Raw genomic sequence first — 26,559 nt, 5'->3', positions numbered from 1 at the left:
TGGAGAGAAACATACTCCATAGACAGTGTAGGCCATCTCAGAAGGAGAGAGAAAGGCTTTGAAATATGGTTTGGTTAATAATTTCATAGACTAATGAGTGAGAGGATTATTCCAACTATTTTGGGGAGAGGGCAGAAATTTTCAGAAATGGGCCTCTGCCCACTTTTTGATCTTTGATGGTAGTACTTGGAACTATCATGGCGCCTGTGAGTGTGTCATTTAACTTGCTGGTGTACAATGAGTATATACTGAGGCTCAAGGTCTAGCGGAAGTTGACTAGCTTGCCATCTTGAAAAGTGTTAGTTGCTCAGTTGTGTCCGACTCTGTGATCCCAGGGACTGTAGCCTGCCCGGCTACATGGTTGCTGTCCATGGTTCTCCAGACAAGAATATTGAAGTGGGTAGCTCTTCCTCCTCCAGGGGATATTCCTGACTCAGGGATCAAACCTAGGTTTCCTGCATTGCAGCCAGATTCTTGAACATCTGAGGATCTATTTAATTCTAATCAGTCTATGTCGTGTTTTCAGGCTACATCATTTTTTAAACGTTTGTGCCATGCCCCCTTCCCTCCTATTTCAGCACCATGATCCATCAAATCATTCTGGGCAAAAATTTAGCAACCCCACATAATTCCTTTTCCCCTCAACTTTCACAAATAATAAATCACAAATTTGTCTATATCTCCTTATAAATTCTTGTTGAATCGCTTGTCTTCTGTATTTCTGTTGCCCTAGGCTCTCCTCTCCAATTAGTCTCTTGTCTCAGTACTCTTCCAAGAATTCCTGTAGACATGATGTCCAACCATCAGATTTCATTTCCATGTTCTCTCATTGACTCTGTGATTGTGTTCTGAGAACTCTACAGCTTGTGTTTAATTCATATCTATTTCTTTTATAACCCAAATCCACAATTGGGCACTTACAAAGAAAATTTATTCTTACTTGAAGTTTAAGGTGATAATTGCAATCCAAGGTGCTTCTGGGTATAGTCCCTTAGGTTCATTATCTCAAAGATAGCCCTCAAATACCAGCTATATATAATAAATTATGCTTTATAAGGCCCAGTTTTTGGAAAGAGCCCCGTTTAAAGAAGTGTAGTCCAGTGGGCAAAAATAATTAAAAAGAAACTACAATATATTTTAAAATTACAAATGCAAGTATCCCTTGACTTGCAGTATCATTTCTAAGAACTTATAGAAAAATGACACTTTTACAAGACTGCTCATTGCAATATTATTTGTAATCACAAAAAATCTGACAGTCTGATGTTCCTCAGATTAAAGGATTTAGTCATTCAAGGGAATACTGTATGACAATTTTAAAAAGAATAAGAAAGTTTTTTAATGTACATATTTGGAAAGATCTTCAAGATTTATTATTAAGTGGAAAATCAAGGAACAGAATAGTATATACTACCATTTTATTTATGAACAAAGAAAAGGAAAGGAAACATACAAGACAAGAGTAGACTAAGGTCAGGTGCTTTATGCCTAAGGGAAAATAACATGGTACCAGACTAGAAAATAACACAAAAGGCTTAATGTAGTTGGTGGGGGCAGGAGGGTGGAGTCTAGGAAAGGCCTTTCAGAGAAATTAATATTCAAGCAGACACCTGCATCTGTCTGTAATGAGGGAGACCTGGGTTCGGTTTCTGGGTTGGGAAGATCCCTGGAGGAGGGCATGGCAAGCCACTCCAGTATTCTTGCCAGAAGAATCCCCATGGACACAGGAGCTTGGTGAGTTTGCAAAGGAGTCCATGGGTTTGCAAAGAGTCAGACATGACTGACCAACTAAGCACAGCACATACACCTGGAGGAGGGTGGTTGCTAGTGTGGCTACAATCCAGGGGAGAAACATCTTTGGCCTGTGCAGAAGCTCTTGAGGAGGAAGAGAGTTCAGTGAGGCCAGAAAGGAGGCTGAAGAGATTACAAGGCTGGATCAAAGCGAGGAAGAAGGTGAAAGATGACAGGGACCACCCAGCGCCACCTAAGCCATGTGGGCCAAGTGATGGAACCTGGTATTCCTGAGAGCATCAGGAATCCACTGGAGAAAAGTGATGTGATCCAATTCATGTTTTAGAAAGGTCACTTTGGCTGCAACTTAACGGGATTTGGAGTGGGATTGGGGAAAGAGGAATAGAAAATAGTGGAAGCTGAGAAATTAGTTTATTGCAGTAGTTCTGGTAAGAGGGGATGGAGAGTTGAATCAGGATATTATTTATTTTTAATGTATTTATTCATTTTTGGCTGCATGTGGACTTTCTCTTGTTGCAGTAGGCAGAGGCTACTCTGTTGCGGTGTGTGGGCTTCTCACTGCAGTGGCTTCTCTTGCTGGGAGCACAGGCTCTAGGATCTGTGGGCCCAGAAGTTGTGGTGCATGGGCTTTGTAGCCTCATGGTATGTGGGATCTTCCTGGACTACAGGTCGAACTCATGTCCCCTGCATTGCAAGGTGGATTCTTAACCACTGGACCAAAGGGAAGCCCAAAGCAAGATATTACGATGGAAATGGGAAGAAGTGGTCAATTTCCTGTCTATTTAGGAGGTAAAATCAACAAGACTTGACAGAATGTTGGATGTGGGTAATGAGAGAGGGAGAAATGTCCAAACACATTCCTGCCATTTTGTTCTACGAAAAAGACTCATTGAGCTGAACAATGTATTTTCTGGCTTAAGAGGTGATATATCTGTCCATTCTTAACACCAGCACAACCTCAGCTCCAGGGCAGAGGAATGGATTTCTTTTTAAACAGAAACAATGCAAATGCTGTATTAATATCATATCATAGAATAAATAGATTCTGTGGGTCAGTAAGAATTTAATCATTACTTACAATTTTTTTTTCCTGTGGGTAAATAGATTCACAATGACTTAGAGATGAACTTCTTGAACATTATTTATAAGTTGGAATTAACTTTAGAAAGAAAAATAAACAAGTTTTACATTTAGCTTGTGTTTTGCAGGCCTGTCAGAGAGTTTTCCATGCCAAGAGGAGCAAACACTTTCTGTTACTGTATAAAAGCAAACGTGATTGTCACTGGAGGTAAGAGGACAGTCCACGTTACACAGGGATTTTCTACTTGGCAAATGGTGCTCTCCTTAATTAGCACAGTTACAGAGTTTTCACACAGCTATTGCATTTTACTGCTAATAAGACCTTTTAGAGAATTTTTAAGTTTGTATAAAGTCAAATCTGTCATTCTTTTTCTTTGCGTCTTTTTGGTGTGGTGGCACACTTAGAAAGGCCCTCCCTAGCCTGAGACTGTGTGAAACAAATTCTCCTATATTTACTACAAATTTGTTTGTTTTACAGTTTACCTTTAATCTCTCTAGAATGTTTCATTGTGTGAGAGCATGAATTCCTAGCCTGGGGCCCATGTGTGGACTTTAAGGGAGTCCTATAGCCCCTTAGGCTGAATAACTGTGTCCACGTGCATATTTTTCCGGAGAGACAGTCCAAAATTTTATCAAATCCTCAAAGGAGTCCTTGACAAAAAGATCAAAAGCCAATGGTTTAGCATTAACAGAGAAGTGGACTAACGATAGAGTGCTTAAAACTACCAACATTTAAGGGCTCAGATTATCTGCTGAGAGTAACAGGAAAGATGACAAATACAAGAAACTTGAGGAGAAAGATGGGACGACTGAGCTATCCTGCTGGCCTGACTCTTTATCTGTCAAGCTGGGATATGAAGCCTGTGATGGCTTTCAGCCTGGGCTTTGGAGTCAGACTGTCTAGGAATAAATACTAGTTTTTTCACTAGCAAGCCTTGGATAGGTTATTCAACTCCTCTAAGTTTCAATCTCAGGCTTCCCAAGTGGTGCAGTGGTAAAGAATCCACCTGCCAATGCAGAAGACTCAAGAGACCCAGGTTTGATACCTGGGCTGGGAAGATCTCCTGGAGCAGGAAATGACAACCCACACCAGTATTATTGCCTGGGAAATTCCATGAACAGAGGAGCCAGGCAGGCTACAGTCCACGGGGTTGCAAACAGTCAGACACAACTGAGCGACTGAGCATGCACGCACAATACATTAATGCATAAATGAGTAGGGACATATTAAATCAAGAAAAGAACTCATAGAATATTTATGAGAATTCAAATTTATATATGTAGATACAGTGGTTACAAAACAGCCTTGACAAGAAGAAGCAGATCCAAAGCAAGTCAATCATAGCATCCTGGAAGAAACAGACTGTGATTTGATATTAGAAGAAAGATGGTGAGAGTCACTCAGTCGTGTCCAGCTCTTTGTGACCCCATAGGCTATACAGTCCATGGAATTCTCCAGGCCAGAATACTGGAGTGGGTAGCTTTTCCCTTCTCCAAGGGATCTTCCCCACCCAGAGATGGAACCCAGGTCTCCCTCATTGCAGACGGATTCTTTACCAGCTGAGCCACAAGGGAAACCCAAGAATACTAGAGTGGGTAGCCTATCCCATCTCCATCAGATCTTCCTGACCCAGGAATCAAACTGGGGTCTCCTGATTGCATGAGGATTCTTTACCAGCTGAGCTATTAGGATATGATTAAAGTTGAGAAAGACTCTTTAAACTGTGACCATCTGCATCCCTGAGAACATAAACAATCTTCACATGTCCTTCTTTCAGGAGATGATAAAGTGCTCCGGTTGTGGCACCCCAACATCAGCACCAAGCCAGTGGGGAAACTTGTGGGGCACATGTTCAGTATCACCGAGATCGTGACAAATGAGAAAGAGCAACATGTTATCAGCCTTTCTTCTGCAAAGGTAACCAAAAGAAAACAACAAAAATGAAACAGAACAATTTTTTCCCTTAAAGTCAACTATTGGAAAATATAGGATGCATACAGTTTTTCACTGAAATAGCTGATAGTCAAAGAGAAAAATATTGTTAATATGGATAAGAAAATAAGAAGTCCCTGTTCTTTGTTTCTATTGATATCAACATAAGAAAGAACATATGTTTAAAGGCAAGAGTAAAAGGAATATAACACTGGGAAGAGAGCCATTATTCTCAATAGTAAAACATAATATGGCCCTTCTGTGATCATTAGAGACAGGAAAAATAAGGATTTCTAGACACAGAAAACAAACTTATGGTTACCAAAGGGGCAAGTGGGTGGGAGACAGATAAATTAGGAGTTTTGGATTAGATAAACAACTATTAGATAAACAAAATAAAGGTCCTACTGTGCAGCACAGAGAAGGAAATGGCAACCCTCTCCAGCATCCTTGCCTGGAGAATCCCTGGACAGAGGAGCCTGGTGGGCTGCAGTCCATGGGGTCGCAAGAGTCGGACACGACTGAGTGCCTAGACCACCACCACTGTACAGCACAGGGAACTATATCAATATCCTGTGATAAACCATAATGGAAAAGAAGATGAAAATCAGTATATATATTTGTATAACTGAATCACTTTTCTCTACACCAGGAACTAACATAACATTGCAAATCAACCATACTTCAATTTTTAAGAAAGCAAAGAAAGAAAAAAGTATTTCTGTTGTCGTTGCTATCACTACACAGTGTTTTAAATGTTCTAAACAAAGTAATAAAAAAGAAAAAATGACATGACTATTAGAAATGAGGTGACTGCATATTTGCAAATAATGTGATTGCTGGAAAAACTCAAGAAAACCAGCTTAAAGTTTTAGAACAGGTAAATTCAGTAAAGTGGGTAGTTATATTCATGATTGCAATTTATAAAAATAAATTTCTGTGTAAGAATAGAAACCAGTTAGGAAAAAATGGTCAAATGGATAGCATTCACAAGAGCAAAATTGTATGAAATGCCTAGAAATAATCTTAACAAACAATATTCACTATCAATGTTAAGATAACTATGAAGTTCTGAGGTACATTTATTTAAGAACATGAATGTAGGGACTTTCCTAAATGAGAGTATAGTACTGTAAAATATATTCTGCATCAAATAAAGCTATGTATATTTAATGCTATTTAGGATTATTTAGGAGCTTCCCAGGTGGTTCTAGTGGTAAAGAACACACCTGCCAGTGCAGGAGATATAAGAGACATGTATTCAATCCCTGGGTCAGGAAGATCCCCTAGAGGAGGGCATGGCAACCCACTCCAGTATTCTTTCCCGGAGAATCCGATGGATAGAAGAGCCTGGTGGGCTGCAGGCCATAGAGTCACAGTCGGACATGACTGAAGCGACTTAGCACAGACAGGAAAGGATTATTTAGACCTCAGTTTGCCAAATCTAAAGTTACTATAAAAGTGTTGACATACAAAAATATCCTAGAAACTTTAGAAAATAAGATTACAAGATAACACTTTCCCTATCAGATATTAAAACATTTAATAAAGCCTCAATAAATAAAACAGAACAGCAGTCAATGCAGCAATAGACACATCTATGAAACAAAAGAAGATTCACACATAAGTGTGAATGGGAATTTCATATATGATAGAAGTAGCATTTTAAGTTTATGAGCAAAAGATGGTTTGTTCATAAATGTTGGGAAAACTGATTAACCATATTAGGAAAAAATAAGTAATCAAATCATTACTTCATAATTACCAATGAAATACATTCCATATGGATTAAATATTTTAAATGTAAAACGTAAAACCATAGTAGTTGTAAAATTTTCCGGAAGAAAACACAGGTGAATATTCATATAGCCATCAGGTAATTCCTATGTGTAACGTCTACAACTAAAGAAAAAAAAAGTGACTATATGAATATTCAAACTGTAATTATTATAAAGGCTGTCATTTATCAAATGCTTATCAAGAGTCAGGCACTATCCTCATTATTTTACATCACAACTTATTTGATGCTGGTAACAATCCTGTAATTATCCCAATTTTGCACATGTAAAGAAAAATGACATCTGTATACTTGCATTAAATAAATGTAGCCAATCTTGTGTCTATCCTGACCCCAGACAACCTTCTTATCTGCATAGAAAAGGTTAAGACAGATAACAGAGGGGGGAGCGTGTAATATAAATGACATAAACTGGAATAATATTCTTATACAAATAAAAAAAACTTTAACAAATCAGTAGGAAAATAGGATGAAGGAAGGAGAAGGGAAAGAATATAGGCATGTTTACATAGTGCTGCCGGGGGTAAAGGTGGCAAAAATTTGGGGGGCATTTATTCTAATAAAATAATCAGAAAAGTGCCCGGAGACCAATGTAAAAGGATGTTTATGGTGCTATTGCTTATATAGGTTTAAAAAAGAAAAAAGAAAAGGAATAAAAAGGAAAATAAAAAGGAAAGGTAAGGGATAGAGAGTGAGAAATTCAGTTTCTAAAAATAAAGCTTTTATTCAGTAATTTATTTTCCCTAAGTTTTATTGAGATATAATTGATATGTAACACTGTATGAGATTAACATTAATGTATCATTAAGCATAATGATCTGACTTATATTCAGCATGAAATGATTATTACCACAGTTGGTTTAATGAACATTCATTATCTAATACTGAAACCAAAAATTGAAAAAAATGCTCTTAAAAAAACTTTGTAATGAAAATACTTAGGATTTATTCTCTTAGCAACTTTCATATATGTCATACATCAGTGTTAGCTATAGTTATCATGTTATACATTACACCCCTAGTACTTATATATCTTCTAACTGGAAGTTTGTATCATTTGACCACTTTTCTCTAATTCCTCCTCCCCTTAAATCAGCAATTTATGATATCTCTTTTTATATCATAGAAATTGTCACATAGACTTTCAACATCATACGGATGAATATTGATATGAGAATGTATACACAATATATTATGCAAAATATAATAAAATAGCATGTAAGATATTAACCCATTTTTAATATATGTGTCTATCATATATTATCAGGGATGATAGTGATTATGTGGGTAGCAAGGTTGTGGATGGATTTAATTTTTTTTCCCTTTTTGTGTTTTTTTTTTTCTTGTATTTATATCTTTTTAACAAAAAATATACATTGCTTTTATAATAAGACTATTTTTAATTTTAATTTTTTATTTTTTTTCTTTTCCTTGTGTATTTTAAAATATAAATTTGTTTATTTTAATTGGAGGTTAATTACTTTACAATATGGTATTGGTTTTGTCATACATCAACATGAATCCACCACAGGTATACCCGTGTTCCCCATCCTGAACCCCCCTCCCTCCTCTGTCCCTGTACCATCCCTCTGGGGCGTCCCAGTGCACCAGCCCCAAGCATCCAGTATCATGCATCAAACCTGGACTGGCAATTCGTTTCATACATGATATTATACATATTTCAATGCCATTCTCCCAAATCATCCCATCCTCTCCCTCTCCCACAGAGTCCAAAAGACTGTTCTATACATCTGTGTCTCTGTTGCTGTCTCGTATACAGGGTTATCGTTACCATCTTTCTAAATCCCATATATATGCATTAGTATACTGTATTGGTGTTTTTCTTTCTGGCTTACTTCACTCTGTATAATTGGCTCCAGTTTCATTCACCTCATTAGAACTGATTCAAATGTATTCTTTTTAATGGCTGAGTAATACTCCATTGTGTATATGTACCACAGCTTTCTTATCCATTCATCTGCTGATGGACATCTAGATTGCTTCCATGTCCTGGCTATTATAAACACTGCCACGATGAACATTGGGGTACATGTGTCTCTTTCAATTCTGGTCTCCTCAGTGTATATGCCCAGCAGTGGGATTGCTGGGTCATAAGGCAGTTCTATTTCCAGTTTTTTAAGGAATCTCCACACTGTTCTCCATAGTGGCTGTACTAGTTTGCATTCCCACCAACAGTGTAAGAGGGTTCCCTTCTCTCCACACCCTCTCCAGCATTTATTGTTTGTAGACTTTTGGATTGCAGCCATTCTGACTGGCATGAAATGGTACCTCATTGTGGTTTTGATTTGCATTTCTCTGATAATGAGTGATGTTGAGCATCTTTTCATGTGTTTTTTAGCCATCTGTATGTCTTCTTTGGAGAAATGTCTATTTAGTTCTTTGGCCCATTTTTTGATTGGGTCATTTATTTTTCTGGAATTGAGCTGCAGGAGTTGCTTGTATATTTTTGAGATTAGTTGTTTGTCAGTTGCTTCATTTGCTATTATTTTCTCCCATTCTGAAGGCTGTCTTTTCACCTTGCTTATCCATATGATTATCTCAATAGATGCAGAGAAAGCCTTTGACAAAATTCAACACCATTTATGATAAAAACTCTCCAGAAAGCAGGAATAGAAGGAACATACCTCAACGTAATAAAAGCTATATATGACAAACCCACAGCAAACATTATCCTCAATGGTGAAAAATTGAAAGCATTTCCCCTAAAGTCAGGAACAAGACAAGGGTGCCCACTTTCACCATTACTATTCAACATAGTTTTGGAAGTTTTGGCCACAGCAATCAGAGCAGAAAAAGAAATAAAAGGAATCCAAATTGGAAAAGAAGAAGTAAAACTCTCACTGTTTGCAGATGACATGATCCTCTACATAGAAAACCCTAAAGACTCCACCAGAAAATTACTAGAGCTAATCAATGAATATAGTAAAGTTTCAGGATATAAAATCAACACACAGAAATCCCTTGCATTCCTATACACTAATAATGAGAAAATAGAAATTAAGGAAACAATTCCATTCACCATTGCAACGGAAAGAATAAAATACTTAGGAATATATCTACCTAAAGAAACTAAAGACCTATATATAGAAAACTATAAAACCCTGGTGAAAGAAATCAAAGAGGATACTACTAGATGGAGAAATATACCATGTTCATGGATTGGAAGAATCAATATAGTGAAAATGAGTATACTACCCAAAGCAATCTATAGATTCAATGCAATCCCTATCAAGCTACCAACAGTAGTTTTCACAGAGCTAGAACAAATAATTTCACAATTTGTATGGAAATACAAAAAACCTCGACTAGCCAAAGCAATCTTGAGAAAGAAGAATGGAACTGGAGGAATCAACCTGCCTGACTTCAGGCTCTACTACAAAGCCACAGTCATCAAGACAGTATGGTACTGGCACAAAGACAGAAATATAGATCAGTGGAACAAAATAGACAGCCCAGAGATAAATCCACACACTTATGGACACCTTATCTTTGACTAAGGAGGCAAGAATATAAAATGGATTAAGACAATCTCTTTAACAAGTGGTGCTGGGAAAACTGGTCAACCATTTGTAAAAGAATGAAACTAGAACACCATACACAAAAATAAACTCAAAATGGATTAAAGATCTAAACGTAAGACCTGAAACTATAAAACTTCTAGAGGAGAACATAGGCAAAACACCCTCCGACATAAATCACAGCAGGATCCTCTATGACCCACCTCCCAGAATATTGGAAATAAAAGAAAAAAATAAACAAATGGGACCTAATTAAACTTAAAAGCTTCTGCACAACAAAGGAAATTATTTTTAATTTTTAAAATGGTACTAGAAAGACAGTAAGATTGTTGAGACATAAAAACTAAAACATTATGATGGAGATTCCTTAAAAAACTAGGAATAAAACCACCATATGACCCAGCAATCCCACTCCTAGGCATATACCCTGAGGAAACCAAAATTAAAAAATACACATGTATCCCATTGTTCCTTGCAGCACTATTTACAGTAGCCAGAACATGGAAGCAACCTAGATGTTCATCGACAGATGAATGGATAAAGAAGTTGTGGTACATATACACAATGGAATATTACTCAGCCATAAAAAGGAACACATTTGAGTCAGTTCTAATGAGGTGGATGAACCTAGAGCCTATATTCAGAGTGAAGTAAGTTGGAAAGAGAAAGATAAATATTGTATACTAACGCATATATATGGAATCTAGAAAGATGGTACTGAAGACTTTATTTGCAGGGCAGCAATGGAGAAACAAACATAGAGAATAGACTTATGGTCATGGGGAGAGGGGAGGAGAGGGTGAGATGTATGGAGAGAGTAACATGGAAACTTACATTACCATATGTAAAATAAATAGCCAATGGGAATTTTCTATATGTCTCAGGAAACTCAGACAGGGGCTCTGTATCAACGTAGAGGGGTGGGAGGGGGAGAGAGATGGGAGGGAGGTTGAAGAGGGAGGGGATATATGTATACCTATGGCTGAGTCATGTTGAGGTTTGACAGAAAACAAAATTCTGTAAAGCAATTATCCTTCAATTAATAAATAAATTAAAACAAACAAAAGAAGTTCAGGCCATTCATGTCCAGAGGTGAAGAGACAGCAGAGATAAGCTTTCTAGTTTCCTTTAGACATAGTGAGTGTTTTCAGTGCTGCTCTTTCAAGCACCCTAGCAGCTCTACTTGGGCAAAATACTTAATATCTTTCCCCTCAGTTTTTTTGTCTGTAAACTGTAGTGGTGCTTAGCTCACAAGACTGTTACAGAGAGATCATTCATTTAGTTATTCAGCAAGCTTTCTTTCTTGAGTTTCCTCTCTGTTTCAGGTATTGTTCTGGGTTCTAGAGACAGAAAACTGAACCAGGCAGTCAGGGCCCTCTCCACAGGAAGTGTACATTCTAGGGGAAGAGGGAGACAAGCAAAGTAACAATCATGTAAGAAAACAGAATGTTAACTATTCCAATGAATAGAAAATACAACAATGTGATATGACTGAGTATCACCTCTGAAGAGGTGACATAAATGTTGAAACCTGCCATGACCAGAGCAGCCAGCCCCATGAAGATCTTGGAAAGGAGCAATTTAGGCACAAAGAATAGCAATCCAGGCACATACATATTTTTGCTTAAGCCAGCTTCCTCTTCTCCTTCTCAATTTCCTTCCCCTCCCCACTTTCTCCTCCTTGTCAGCAAAAATCATAGCCAGGTTTTACACATTTAACATTCCTTCATATTACTTCATATAAATTAGCTTTCATCACATCAAGTTTTAATAAATCACCATGGGTAGTCATGTGCCTACACTGTGCCTTTATCTAAGCTCTTAAAGTAGATTTTCATCCTTCCTCTGAGATTTGCAGACTTTCCACCAGGATATTATTTTCTCCTGCACTGGTAAAATTTTTTTTTCTAGTTACAGAGCTCAAGTATTTAATAGCTATGCCACATTTATTGCTCCTGAAGAACTGACAAACATTGAAAAAATAGAAATATAAATTTCAGTTGTTTTTATTTTATTAACAAAAACAAGAATAATGGTTGACAGGTGGCACTAGTGGGAAAGAACCCGCTTGCCAATGCAGGAGACGTAAGAGACACAGGTTCCACCCCTGGGTTGGGAAGATTCCCTGGAGGAGGGCATCGAAACCCACTCCAGGATTCTTGCTTGGAGAATCCCATGGGCAGAGAAGCCTGGCGGGCTGTAGTCAGTGGGGTCACAAAGAGTCGGACATGACCGAAGCAACTTAGCACGCACGCGATCTTCCCAAGCACAACTCTATAGTTACCAGTGGTTATTTTTCTGAGAAGGAAATATGCTTTTATCATTTATAACAGATGAAAATGAGTGTTTACACATTGTTATTTTCTTAAATCTTCGCTTTGGAAAGTGATATGAAAGGACCCCAGGAAAGGTAAAGCTTAACTAGGCTGTGGGTGTGGCTTAGAGCAAGAAGCAATGTGCTGAAACCAAGTGCCAAGTGGATAGATAACTCATAGCAAGTCAGAGGTTTGCCCATCTGGCCTGCTGCTCAGCTGGACTTTATCTTATCCATGACTATGTCTAAGATATTGTCCTAAGTGAAGATTTTTTTCCTGCCCTATCTCAATTCCAGGCACATGGCCTCTGAAATCAGGTAAAACTAAATTTAAGTTCTGGCTCTAATTTATGACCTTGGGTGAGCCATTTGAGAAAGTTGAGGAGGATAATAGAATACAGGCAGACCTTGTTTTACTGTGCTTTGTTTTATTACATTTGGAGGATGCTGAGGTTTTTACAAAGTAAAGGTTGGCCACAACCCTGAGTTGAGCAAGTCTATCTCCACCGTTCTTCCAATGGCATTTGCTCACTTTGTGTCTCTGTGTCAAATTTTAGGAATTCTTTGAGTATTCCAAATGTTTCCACAATTAACACTGTATTAGTTATGGTGATCAGTGACCTTTGATGTTACTATTGTAATTTTTTCAGGGCACCAAACACCATGCCCATATAATCGATAGTTACTGTTTGTGTTCTGACTACTCCACCAACTGGCTGTTCCCCCATATCTCCCCTCTTCAGCCTCCCTATTCCCTGAGATACAACAATTGAAAATAGACAATTAATAACCCCACATCGTCCTCTAAGTGTTCAAGTGAAAAGAAGAGCCGCACACTGAGGAAAGACGTGTCAGGCATCCAGACTTAAAAAGGGCCCTTGTGCCAAAAATGTTAGACTCATGCGGGCTACATAGGGATGGTCTCACATGAAAGCAGCCCTTCAAAATGACAGTGGTAACTGTTAAAACTCATAGAGAAATATAAGTAAAATGAAGAAGCACAGGAACCTCTCTCAGTTAAAAGATCAAGAGAATTCCAGTGAAAGAACAAACAATGAAACAGACCTGTCTAGCCTACTAGAGCCCAAGATAATAAAAATACTGAAGAAATTAAGAAAGGCTATTGATAGAAATGCCTATCAATATTAAAAAAAAAGAAATTATAATGAAGAGCCAATTAAAATTAGAAAAAAATCATTTGCCAAGATGAAAGCTGAGCTAAAAAGCCATAAGTAGTAAATTGAATGATGCAGAGGAAAGAGTAAGTGATCTGGTTCAGGAGGGAGGGGACATATGTGTATTTATGGCTGATTCATGTTGTATGGCAGAAACCAACACAACATTGTAAAGCAATTATCCTCCAATTAAAAATAATTTTAAATGAAAAGACAACCCACAAAATGAGAGAAAATATTTGCAAACATAGTGACTGGCAAGGGATTAACCACCAAAATATACAAATAGTTCATGCAGTTCAGTATGAAAAAACAATTAAAAAATGAGAGGAAGATCTAAATAGACATTTCTGCAAAGAAAACATACAGATGGCCAACAAGCATGTGAAAAGATGCTCAACATCACTAATTATTAGGGAAATGCAGATCAAATCTTAATGAGATATCACCTTATACCAATTAGAATGGCCACCATCAACATATCTAGAACAATAAACACTGGAAAGGGTGTGTGGAAAAAGGAACCTTAACTGCTGGTGAAAATGTAAATTGGTGCAGCCACTCTAAAAAAAAGTAGGGAGGTTTCTTGAAAAATTAGAAATGGAGTTACTATATGATCCAGCAATCCTGTGCATATATCCAGCAAGGACAAAAACTATTTTGAAAAGATATATGCACCCCAGTGTTCGTCACAGCACTATTTACAATAGCCAAGACATGGTGGCAACCTAAATGTCCATTGACAAAAGAGTGCAGAAAGAAGATGTGGTACATATATATAAAATGGAATATTGCTCAACCATAAAAAGAACAAAATAACGCCACCTGCAGCAATATGGATACACCTAGAGATTGTCATACTAAGTGAAGTAAGTCAAACATAGAAAACGAATATCATATGATATTGCTTATATGTGGAGTCTTTTAAAAATGGTATCAGTGAACTTATTTATAAAACAGAATAGAGTCACAGATGTAGAAAACAAGTCTATGGGTCACCAGTGGAGAAAGAAGGAGAAGTAAATTGGGAGATTGGGACTGACATAAATATGCTATTATAAATAAAGCAGATAACTAATAAGCACCTACTGTATAGCAGAGAGAACTGTACTCAATGCTCTGTAATGGTCTACATGGGAAAAGAATCTAAAATATATATTTGCTTAGCTTATTCACTTTTAAAAACGATGGAAAAATAAGATAAAATAATGACTTAAAAATAAATTTTTAAACTCAAGTTCATAAAGATGTCCTCTAAACTTTTCTAAAAATAGGTTTCTTTTTAATATTTAGGAGCATGATGTCTGTATATGTGTGTGTGCATATGTGTGTATCTATATGCTTGCTACTCCATATCTCCTCACATAGGCATGTACGCCTCAGTTTAGAAATAGATCTAGTCCCTGAACCAGAGGTTGCTTTGGTTTAGTTCCTTCTCAGTCTCCTTTTCCTGAACCAGGAGACCTGCTCTGGGCACTGCCATAGAGTGGTGAGAGTGCCTGTGGTCCTGTCTGCCCTGCTAGAGCTGCTCCCCTGCTGCCACTCTGCCCCAGACAGTGCCCGGGCTCTGGTTGGAGCCCATTCATTGTTTTGTATGCCTCTCTTAGTTGGATCTATCCAGTTCAGTTCAGTTCAGTTCAATCGCTCAGTCATGTCCAACTCTTTGTGACCCCATGGACTGCAGTATGCCAGGCTTCCCTATCCATCACAACTCCTGTAGCTTGCTCAAACTCATGTCCATCGAGTCCATAATGCCATCCAACCATCTCATCCTCTGTCATACCCTTCTCTTCCTGCTTTCAATCTTTCCCAGCATCAGGGTCTTTTCCAATGAGTTAGTCCTTCATATCAGGTGGCCAAAGGATCTGAGTTTCAGCTTCAAAGTCAGTCCTTCCAATGAATATTCAGGACTGATTTCCCTTATGATTGACTGGTTTGAACTCCTTGCAGTGTAAGGGACTCTCAAGAGTCTTCTCCAACACTACAGTTCAAAAGCATCAATTCTTCGGCACTCAGCTTTCTTTATGGTTTAACTCTCACATCCATTCATGACTACTGGCAAAACCATAACTTTCACTAAATAGGCCTTTGTCGGCAAAGTAATGTCTCTGCTTTTAAATATGCTGCCTAGATTGGTTATAACTTTTCTTCCAAGGAGCAAGCGTCTTTTAATTTCATGGCTGCAGTCACCATCTGCAGTGATTTCGGAGCCAAAGAAAATAAAGTCTCTCACTGTTTCCATTGTTTCCCCATCTATTTGCCATGAAATGATGGGACCGGATGCCATGATCTTCGTTTTTTGAATGTTGAATTTTAAGCCAGTTTTTTTTCACTCTCCTCTCTCACTTTCAACAAGAGGCTCTTCAGTTCCTCTTCGCTTTCTGGCATAAGGGTGGTGTCATCTGCATATTTGAGGTTAGTGATATTTCTCTCAGCAATCTTGATTCCAGCTTGTGCTTCATCTAACCTGGCATTTTGCATGATGTACTCTGCATAGAAGTTAAGTAAACAGAGTGACAATATACACCCTTGACTACTCCTTTCCCAATTTTAAGTCAGGTGGTCTGGTATTCTCATCTTTGGAAGAATTTTCCATAGTTTGTTGTGATCCACACAGCCAAAGGCTTTGGCATAGTCATTAAAGCAGAATTAATGTTTTTCTGGAATTCTCTTGCCTTTTTGATGATCCAACGGATGTTGACAATTTGATCTCTGGTTCCTCTGCCTTTTCTAAATCTAGCTTGAACATCTGGAGTTCTCAGTTCATGCACTGTTGAAGCCTCGCGTGAAGAGTTTTGAGCATTACTTTGCTAGCATGTGAGATGAGTGCAATTTTGTGGTAGTTAGAACATTCTTTGGCATTGCCTTTCTTTGAGATTGGAATGAAAACTGACCTTTTCTAGTCCTGTGAGTCCACTGCTGAGTTTTCCAAATTTGCTGGCATATTGAGTGCAGCACTTTAACAGCATCATTTTTGACTTGAAATAGCTCAGCTGGAATTTCATCACCTCCTCTAGCTTTGTTGGATCTACAGAGATTACATATCTTGCTTTGTTTCTTTCTGCTTTCTCTTTTTAACTTTACTATCTGTCTGTGTTTGGAGAAGAAATGGTGCATCGAGGTACCATACTGCAAATTCATTACACTATTGTGACCTGAACTCTAACTCTTTTCTAAAAAAATACTTTTTATTTTATATTGGAGTGTAGCCTGTCAACAATGTTGTGATAGTTTCAGGGGACAACAAAGGGACTCAGCCATACATATGCATGTATCCGTTCTCCCATAAATTCCCCTCCTACCCAGGCTGCGATGTAGCATTGTGAACTCTAATGCTAATAATCTTTATGACAGATTTAAAGAAAGAGCAGCAGTTAGCTAGATAGATAAGAGTGAGGAGAGGAAACAGTAGATGGTAGCAAGAGTATGTGTGAATGTGCTGAGACAACAGAGAAAAAGAGGTTTTTGGAACTGGAAGCAGTTTGGTATCACAGTAACTAGAACAACCTAAGGGGAGAGGGCAGCAGAAGAACCTAGAGGAGAGATGCAACATAATGAGGAAGGTCTTTGTGCCTTCTGCCAACAATCACCACTTCCCTAAAAACACACAAAAGAAGTAGAAAATAGACTCACTGTGCAGAAAACATCACAGGTTTCAAAAGATATTCACATCGATTCACTGAGGTGGAGAGTGCTGGTGTTATTATGTCCATTCTAGAAACAAGAAAACGGAGGCTTAAGAAATTTAAATGATGGACTAGAACTGAAACCCAAAGCCTCTTTTGCTTCATCCTTTGTTCTTTCCGTGGGCTTCCCTTGTGGCTCAGTTGGTAAAGAATCCACCTGCATTTGGGAGACCTGGGTTTGATCCTTGGGTTGGGAAGATCCCCTGGAGAAGGGAATGGCTACCCACTCCAGTATTCTGGACTGGAGAATTCCATGGAGAAGTCCTTGGGGTCGCAAAGCGTCAGACACAACAGCAACTTTCACTTTCACTTTGTTCTTTCCTCCAACCACAGTTCAGAGCACACACATGAACAGTGAAAAGACCGCCAACCATGAAGCATCTCAAACAAAACAATAGAACTGGAAACAAAACAGAAATAAACTTAACACCCCTTGATTCCACTTCCCCTACTTGTCTCTCTGAACCTAATTCATAAATAGGCTCTGAACCTAACTCCATAAATTGTCCTAATGGACTCCTCCACTCTGTCATGCAAACAGTGATAAGTTTCAATATTGTAGCTACGTCCCAAACTTACATTTTTACTAGCACAAAGGAAGTAACGACTTCCTTTGTAACAATTGCACAGGTTCTGAGTAATAGTGGCTTGTAGAAGGTATACATGTGACCCAAGCTTCTGATCACGTGATTTTGACATTTTTATGTTCCTGCATATAAGTACCAACCTGCCTTCACAATAATGAAGTTTTGAACTCTGTCTTAATTACTTAAGACTTCTTACGAAGTTAATACCTCTGTTAACAAAACTACTTATCAAATCTTTATATGTAGTTCTATAAAATTATCACTCATTTATTCAACAAATATTCCAATTTAGGAAGTACTATATAATATAGCAATAGGTAATGTATATAATAATGACTATTATGACATAAAAATATTATTTCATGCTGATGCATGCTAGGACTTGTAATCCTTGATCAAATCACTTTTCTTCCCTGAAGTTTAATCACAATGTAACTTTCTGAAAAAGGAAAAAAAGAATAATGAAGAATACTAAGACTAGCTGTTTCAAGTGACAAAGCAAACTTGACCCAGTTTTGCTGAATTTGTACTTTATTGTTCTTTCTATTATATTATCCCAAGTTCTATCTGAGTAACTAACCTAGGTCTCTTTCCTTCCTCAAAGCAGAGCACTAATAATGTATTTACCTATAATCTTTCTCCTCCAGGGCATTGTCTGGATCCAGGGATTGAACCTGCATCTCTTAGGTCTCTTGCATTAGCAGATGTGGTGTTTTGTTTTTTTTTTTTTTTTACTACTAGTGTCACCTGGGAAGTCCCTCCTATATCTATACCATCCCTAAGAACTGCTTTCTGTAATTCTTCATTCCTGGACAGGAACAGGGAAGGTTCTTAGAAACCTCATTTAGTAAGACGTTCTCATCTTAAGTCATGAAAGAGCAGTTTGAAACCCTCCACCTGAACTATGCTGTGACTCTATTTTCTAATCTATAGTGTAAAGAGAAATATGGCTTCAGATAAAGTGTTAGTCATAACCAGCCCTTTATTCTTTGTCCAGATTCTTAAAGGATAATAAATTCTATGTCTTTCCCCTATCTTTTTTGAGGACAGAAAAAGTCTAGTTCCTATTGGCAAACTTTTAGTCACTGCTTTTATTTCTTCTGACATTAATGAATAACAATTGAATCAAGAACCAAATTAAAGTTTAGCAAATGAGTGCTCATCATACAAATCATACTTTCCTGCAAGTTTTTAAGAGCATATCGCAGATTCTGAAGATGGTTCACCTCAATAGCTTTGAGTAGGGAAAGTAAAGTAGAAAAATGGTGACCCCTGTTCTTTATACCTCCAGGTTTTCAGAGTATGGGATATACAGACTCTTTCACTATTACAAGTCTTCCACGATAGCCAGGGAGGACCAGGAGACATGCAGATTTACTCTATGATATTTGATTCCAATCATCGTGTGCTTATTACAGGTAAGTGCACTCAATGAATGGGCTTCCCGGGTGGCACTTGTGGTAAAGAACCCACCCTCCAATGCAGGAGACATAAAAGACATGGGTTCTATCCCTGGGTTGGGAAGATCCCCTGGAGGAGGGCATGTCAACCCAATCCAGTATATTCTTGCCTAGAGAATCCCATGGACAGAGGAAACTGCCGGACTATGGTTCATAGGGTCACAAAGAATTGGACACAACTGAAGCGACTTAGCACCCCTGCACCCAGTTAATGAGAAATAAAATCTTAATTTTTTCAAATCTGTTTTTTAACTAGCACTTGATCACTGACCGGAAGAAAAACAAAACTAGATGGGAAACTTATAAACTGTGATTCCTCACAATAGATAACTGAATTCAATTCTATTTTTCTATGGCTTTCTATTTTTCTATAGCTTGGTGGATGAGGTCTTGAACCTAGGATGCAAGGTGGTGGGGTTAAGGCTGCTGCTACACACAGGGCAAATCCAGCTCTGCATTGAGTGTTGGAGCAGGAATATGACCCATCTTAGCACGGCTGCACCAGCATGCTGTCAGTGCCCCTTTTCTTCAGGGAGGCAGTTTGGCCCCATGTACTCTGGTACTGAGACAGTTACTCAGTGGATAGGGTGTTGACCTTCCCATCTGCCGTTGCTTCTAGACAAAGGACAGTGAAGAGAGAGGATAGGGTTCTGAATGACAGAGCCACCAGCACTGATGCTCACAGATTTTTTTTCTCCTTTTCCTGCTGCCCCTGATAAACATGCTTACTAAAGAAACAAAAGACCCTGTTAGACATTTGGGTTGAACATTGCTCACATGCATATCCTCAGAAGAAGCTTTCAAAGACATGAATAGTATTAACAATAGTTCCTCCTTCTGTAACACCAACCCAGAATGCATTTCCTATTGACCACCTTATCTGAGTTCCTGTGGGATTAATAGGGCAGAGAAATGATTGATGCTATCTCTCCTGGTGGAGAATATGAGTTATTTTTAACTTTTAGGTGTTTTCTGGATTAGAATGAACTAGAACTTCATGTTTGATGGATAATCTTCTACCTTCTAAAACAGAAATTAACTCTCATTGTAAGCACCCCTCGTCTATACTATGTCCTCTAAGAATAACATAAAAATGGCTACAATCAAGTTTTCTCTTAGTGCCCCAATTTGCATGTTTAATTTACTAAGCTCAGCATTTCCATCCCATTTATCATCAGAGTAACTAAAGCTTCAAATATCAAGGCAAAAGCAAAAACACAAAAGAGAACCCTAAGATCAAAATTTCTTCCTAAGTTTATGTAATTTGGATAATACTCTGCTTACAACAATATAGAGCTCTGTGTATTGCTTAATCACTAATATCACATACATTGACTGCAACCATCAATGTGACATCAGAATTGCATGAAGCTTAGCTCTCAGATTTTAATTTGTGCTTTTGTTCAAATGAAGCAGCCATAGTGATCTTATACACCCCAGGGACAGCAACACCACGTTATAGAATATGCTGTTGTTACTGTAACCATTGTTGTTTTTGTTACTCTAATAAGACAACTACCATTTGGTTAGTTCTTTCACAAAGTGCTTTCATGGACTTTATTTCATTTGCACAACCACCACTGTAGTAGGAATTATTATTCATCTTATTTTATAAATGATAAGACTAAACATTAACTATTTCAGCTGACTAGTATAAGGACGTTAGTTGAGATACACAGGTGGGATTCAGTCCCAAAGTTTCTGACTCCTGGATCTACTTTCTTTCTCTGTATTGCTTTGTTTCTATACTGCTAAATGGTATATCTAGCCAAACATGGAGCGGATTGCCGCTTGTTCATAAGCATATCTAGCTTTGTTGTCAGTTCAAATAAAATCCCTTACAGTCAGTAGAATATGAAGGCACTCCATGTGTTGTTTGATTATCTGGTTACCGCATCCCTCTCAGATTTCCACCCTGTGATATTTGAATTGAGAAATACTACCAGAAGAGCCAGAAATACTACCAGAAATACTTCCTCCATTCTCTTTACACATGAGTAGACTTTATCTTAGAATTCAAACATTTTAGGAAAGTGTTCAGTAACTCTTGCTGAAAATTTTGCTGCAGTTGAGATTTCTATGGAGAGACTTGAGAAAAAGAAGGGCCAGCCTTTGGTAACTCAATCTCCACACCAATAAATTAGGAAGAAGTTTCATTTCTGTTTGAACTGTGGAATGCTTTGAGATCCTTATGTATATTTCTAGACATTACACTAAAACAGAATACATTATTGATTTTGAGAGTTAAATCATACTTGCAGTTTATAGGATTAATATAAAAGCAAACCAAATGCCATGATGAATGGATAAGGAAGTTGTGGTACATGTATACAATGAAATATTACTCAGCTGTAAAAAGGAATGCACTTGAGTCAGTTCTAATGAGGTGGATGAACCTAGAGCCTATTACACAGAGTGAAGTAAGTCAGAAAGAGAAAGACAAATACTGTATATTAATGCTTGTATATGGAATCTAGAAAGATGGTATTGACAATCCTACATACAGGGCAGCAAAGAAGACACAGGTGTAAAGAACAGACTTTTGGACTCGGTGGGAGGAGAGGATGGGATGATTTGAGGGAATAGCATGGAAACATATACATTACCATGTGTAAAATAGATACCCGGTGTGAGTTCAATGCATGAAGCAGGGCACTCAAAGCAGGTGCTGGGTGACAATCTAGAGGGATAGGATGGGGAGGGAGGTGGGAGGAAGTGTTCAGGATTGGGGGGGCACATGTGTATCTATGGCTGATTCATGTTGATATATGGCAAAAACCATCACAATACTGTAATTGTCCTCCAATTAAAATAAACACATAAATTTAAAAAATGCAAGTAAGAAATACCTGCTCTCCACCTAATTCACTATGGCAATTTGGAAATTAATCTTATTTAATATTGTTGCAAGCACTGGCTTGTTTTGTTGTTGCTGTTTAGTTGCTAGGTTGACTCTTTTGTGACCCCCTGGACTGTAGTTGGCCAGGCTTCTCCGTCTATAGGATTTCCCAGGCAAGAGTACTGAAGCGGGTTGCCTTTCCTTCTCCAGGGGATCTTACTGACACAGGAATCAAACCCTCATCTCCTTCATTGTGTAGGTAGATTTTTTTGACCACTGAGCCACCAGGGAAGCACAAGACCATGTTTACGGAGTGCTTTACTATTTGTTGGTTGAAACAGCTTTCTAACATATCCCAATCACTAAGTGGAAGTTTTCCATCAGCAAAAAGGTGGCCACCATCTTTATTACTGTACACAAGATAATGTAGCAGGCACTCTAAAGAAGGAAAAAACTAGACTATAAAAAGTAGGAAAATAGTGGTCACTGAAAAGAAGATATCAAGGAAGTCCAAGTGCCCTACACTTGGAAATTAATGAAGCCGCAAATGAATGCTTTTCTCTGGCTAAATCATATTTGTTTTATTTGTCAAAGATGTTTTTGAATAAATGAATGTGTTTTTACCTCATTCGGTCTCCTAGGCATTAATAATCTCACTGATCAGCTAGTTCCAAACACAATTAGTTGAATAAAATGCTTTGGGGTTCAAATCTTCTTATATTTGTTATTTATGAGATTCTTATTTCTATTCAAGGATCTAGTGTTATGGACATGTATCCTTTAACTAGGATGATACAAGATACAAAACAGGTCCCTCACACCCATGAACGAGAAATCAATGTCATGCTTTACAACAAATATTTTCACCAAGTACTTACCATCTGCTCTGAGTCCATAATTAAGGTGAGTACATATTGACTCCTCAGGAAGAAAAAAGCAAAGATAGAATTTTCTCTTATAGATGAGTCTTTGAGTGATTAAATAAAGGTAATGGCATATATGATGGAACCTTATGTTAGAGCTATTTTTAAGCTTTCATGAATACACGAAAAGTAAGCTTTTTAATGCAGCTCAGACTGCTTGCTTTTAGGCTACAAGTTCAATTTAAAAAATGAAGCTAGTTCTTATGATTAAAACAGGAATTTTAAGGGAAATATGTCAAGGAAAAAAGCCTAGTGTGTGTGTAAAAAATTTTAAACTGAGCTATAGGAGACTGTTAAGAAGAAGGAAAAGAAATGTATAGATGTTTACTCTGACCCCTATAGGTGCGGGATATGTGCCAAGTGTCTTAAATCCACAATCTTGTTTAATCCTCACACTAGTTTTCTGTGTGAGATTCCATTTAAAGATGTGGAAATTAGGATTCAAAGATCAAGCAACTTGCCTCAGTTCATATAACTAGTAAGCATCGTGGCTGGGATACGAACCCAGGGTTTTCTGAGGTGAATACCAATGTCCTTTCCTCTGCAATCCTCAGGCCATGTCATTAACGTGTTCCCCAGAGGCCAGAGTTCTGGACCACACTAACTGTATTTGTATTTACAACCACTGACTTCACCTAGCAGTGATGGCTGGAGGTGTTTGCCTGAAGTGTTTATCCTTTTATTTCATGCATGCTCTCCAAAAGGAGACATAGCGAGCAGGAGAAAGCATTTCTCAGAGACGCTTCAAATTCCCTCTCAAACTTTGACCTTCTGTGCTCATCTGCTGGAGATTTTCTCAGGACAAAATCTCCTAAATTCATGTAATTATCAGTTATTTCTAAAAATGCCTACAGAATAAGTAGAGGGAAACTAAAACCTGGCTGTCTTCATGAAATACTGACCTCTTAAAAGGAAAGTGTCTTCCTTGCAAGGTAGGGAGGGGAAAAGAAGACATCTAGGTGAATTTTCATACCTGACTGGTTGGAGACATATCATACTTTAGGCCAGGAAATGAGTGGCCCCTGAGACCCCTTCCTGTAGTGGTCCTTAGTCCTCATTCTCCCTTTGGGACCTCATCTACACCCAGGGGAGCACACAGATTAAAAGCATGGACTTTAGGGCCAGCCTGACTTCATTCAGATCTTGGCTCTGCCACAGCTCAGTCAATAGCCCTGCTGTCTGGTCTCCAGACCCGTGATTACATCAGCTACATCTCCTCCCTCTCTCCTTCTTTCACTCTAGCTGCGACAACTGACTTTTAGTTCCCTGGAGGAGCTGTGCCCCTACCCGGCTCTGGCCCTTTGTTTATGCTGCCTGTTTCCAAATACCTCGAGTTCAAACTGTGCTGCCAGTTCAGTTTGTTTACTGGAAATCTAATAGACACCTGAAGTTGGCAGATCCATGAAAAGAGAAAGATTCAGACCGAGACTGCAGGTCTCACACTTCTACTGCATTTCTAAAGAGACAGTGATGAGCTTTGACATGTTTCTAGGCTTTCTGATTACACCCAACCTTCTCTGAAGTCTCAGCCTCCCCTGCCCTTCCTCTCCTGTTCTCTCTGTTAAGAACTGGCCCATGTCCCTAATCAGAACACTCCTTGGAAAGGTCAGTGAGCCCTTTCCTCAGGTTGTCTCAGATTTCACACTGTTAATTGTAGATTCTGTCCCATGATCTCTAGACAATTTGGATAAATGACAACAGAGAATACATTCAACTTTATTTCTTTGTCCACTGACCTCCTGTTACATTTCTAGCCTGCTGCTAAGCTTGCTTCATGCTGAGAGTAGCATCTGACTGCTTCCTAGATAGACAGGGGCTGCCTGGAACAGTTGTGGCTTGTCTCATCCCACCTATATATATTACAGAAACACTCTGGGGTAGCACAGTGACTATTAGACTACATCTTTTAGACCTTTCTTTGATTAAACCAACATTCATGGCAGAATGTTGGAAAAGGTGTTAGGTATGCCCTGTGCCAATTTTGAGGTTATTTTGAATATTGTAAAACTGATGAAAACTGAAGGTCTCATGAAGTATTTTATTGCTCTTTCTTGTAGGTATGGGAACTCGAAACTGGCCTCCAAATATACCAGATTTTAGACCCTCATGGCTTCAATGTTGAACTGACTGCTGCAGCTATCGATGAAAGTGGATTTATTTTTGCCACAGGGGCATATAATGGTCAGACTAATATCCAGAATATGCCCCCCCTTCTTTAGTGTCCCAAGAATTTGTTCTAGGATCTCGTCACAAGTTGTTTGGGTTAGAGGGGAAGTGTGAATCGAGCTGGAATATGTAAGCATGCCAGTGAGACTGCTGTGCCTGACTGAACAGTGCTAGGCTCTTCTCTAATGGGCATTAATGTCCTGATATTGGTGTTAATCATAATAAATACCTTACTTATATAGATGCTTATCAGTTTGCAAAGTCTTTCATATATACCATCTCAGTCCATTTTGACTGAGATTTATCTGAGTTGCACTGACTCATTCTGTCCCTCTAATTTTGAGTACCATCAGCTAAGAGTTATTACTGGTGTTTAGTTGCTCAGTCATGTCCAACTCTTCTGTGATCCCAACCATGGACTATAGCTCTCCAGGCTCCTCTGTCCATGGTATTTCCCAGGCAAGAATACTGGAATGGGTTGCCATGTCCTTCTTCAGTAGATCTTCCCTACCTAGTGATTGAATCTATGTCTCCTGCATTAACAAGAGGATTCTTTACCACTGAGCCACCAGGGAAGCCCCATCAGCTGACACAGACATTCTATTTAGTGCTTTTCATAATATTTTTACTGAAAATATGGGACCAGACAAAACATCCATCCAACTTTGCCATATCACATTTAGGATCCTATACTGGACTTGTTTATAAGTCTAAGATGCTTAAGGGCATGTGTCATGTCACCCCTGAGAGAATGTCATGCTCCAGTTGGGCTGTGTCATTTGCTGCTGTGGAGAGTTCATAGAACTTGTTGGAACCAGCCTTCTCTCCTTTCACCTTACCTTATTCTGAACTCCCATGAGAGAGACAAAATGACCATCTGTATCACTATATATATATATATATATATATAGTGATTCCCCTCTCCAGGGGATCTTCCCAACCCAGGGATCAAACCCAGCTCTCCCACATTGCAGGTGGATTATTTACCAGCTGAGCCACCAGGGAAGCCCATATTTCTTTTAGGGATATGTTTACTAGATAAATTCTTGTTTGTAAGCCAGTTGATGGATTGAGTATCTTGAGTAAAAGTCAGAGTTTTTAAAGTGTGAGCAGATAACAATATACATGAAATAAAATCCAGAATGCTGAGTTGATGGAGTATGAATAAATGCAACCTGAGGTCACTCTAAAAATCCATGTTAGATGATAATTCTCTACATTGAGTAATGACCTAGAAACAGGCATTCAATAAGTATGCTATCATTTCACCTGGCCCTTTCATGAGGATTTCCTACACGAACAAAATT

At 38.4% G+C, this 26,559-nt stretch overlaps 1 protein-coding gene across 1 annotated transcript in view; it reads left to right on the top strand.

The window, feature by feature from the left end:
* The window catches only part of WDR64 (WD repeat domain 64), a 121,030-nt gene that overhangs the window by 39,698 nt on the left and 54,773 nt on the right, over positions 1–26,559 (top strand). Inside the window, exons 9-13 of the mRNA XM_070768109.1 lie at positions 2,961–3,040; positions 4,611–4,750; positions 19,156–19,282; positions 22,918–23,066; positions 25,144–25,267. Of these exons, the coding sequence (XP_070624210.1) occupies positions 2,961–3,040; positions 4,611–4,750; positions 19,156–19,282; positions 22,918–23,066; positions 25,144–25,267 (620 nt within the window). The remainder of the gene's footprint in view (positions 1–2,960; positions 3,041–4,610; positions 4,751–19,155; positions 19,283–22,917; positions 23,067–25,143; positions 25,268–26,559) is intronic.

Source organism: Bos indicus, chromosome 16, assembly GCF_029378745.1.
Source record: "Bos indicus isolate NIAB-ARS_2022 breed Sahiwal x Tharparkar chromosome 16, NIAB-ARS_B.indTharparkar_mat_pri_1.0, whole genome shotgun sequence".
NCBI classification, from domain to species: Eukaryota; Metazoa; Chordata; class Mammalia; order Artiodactyla; family Bovidae; genus Bos; species Bos indicus.
This window is presented reverse-complemented; position numbering and strand designations above follow the sequence as displayed.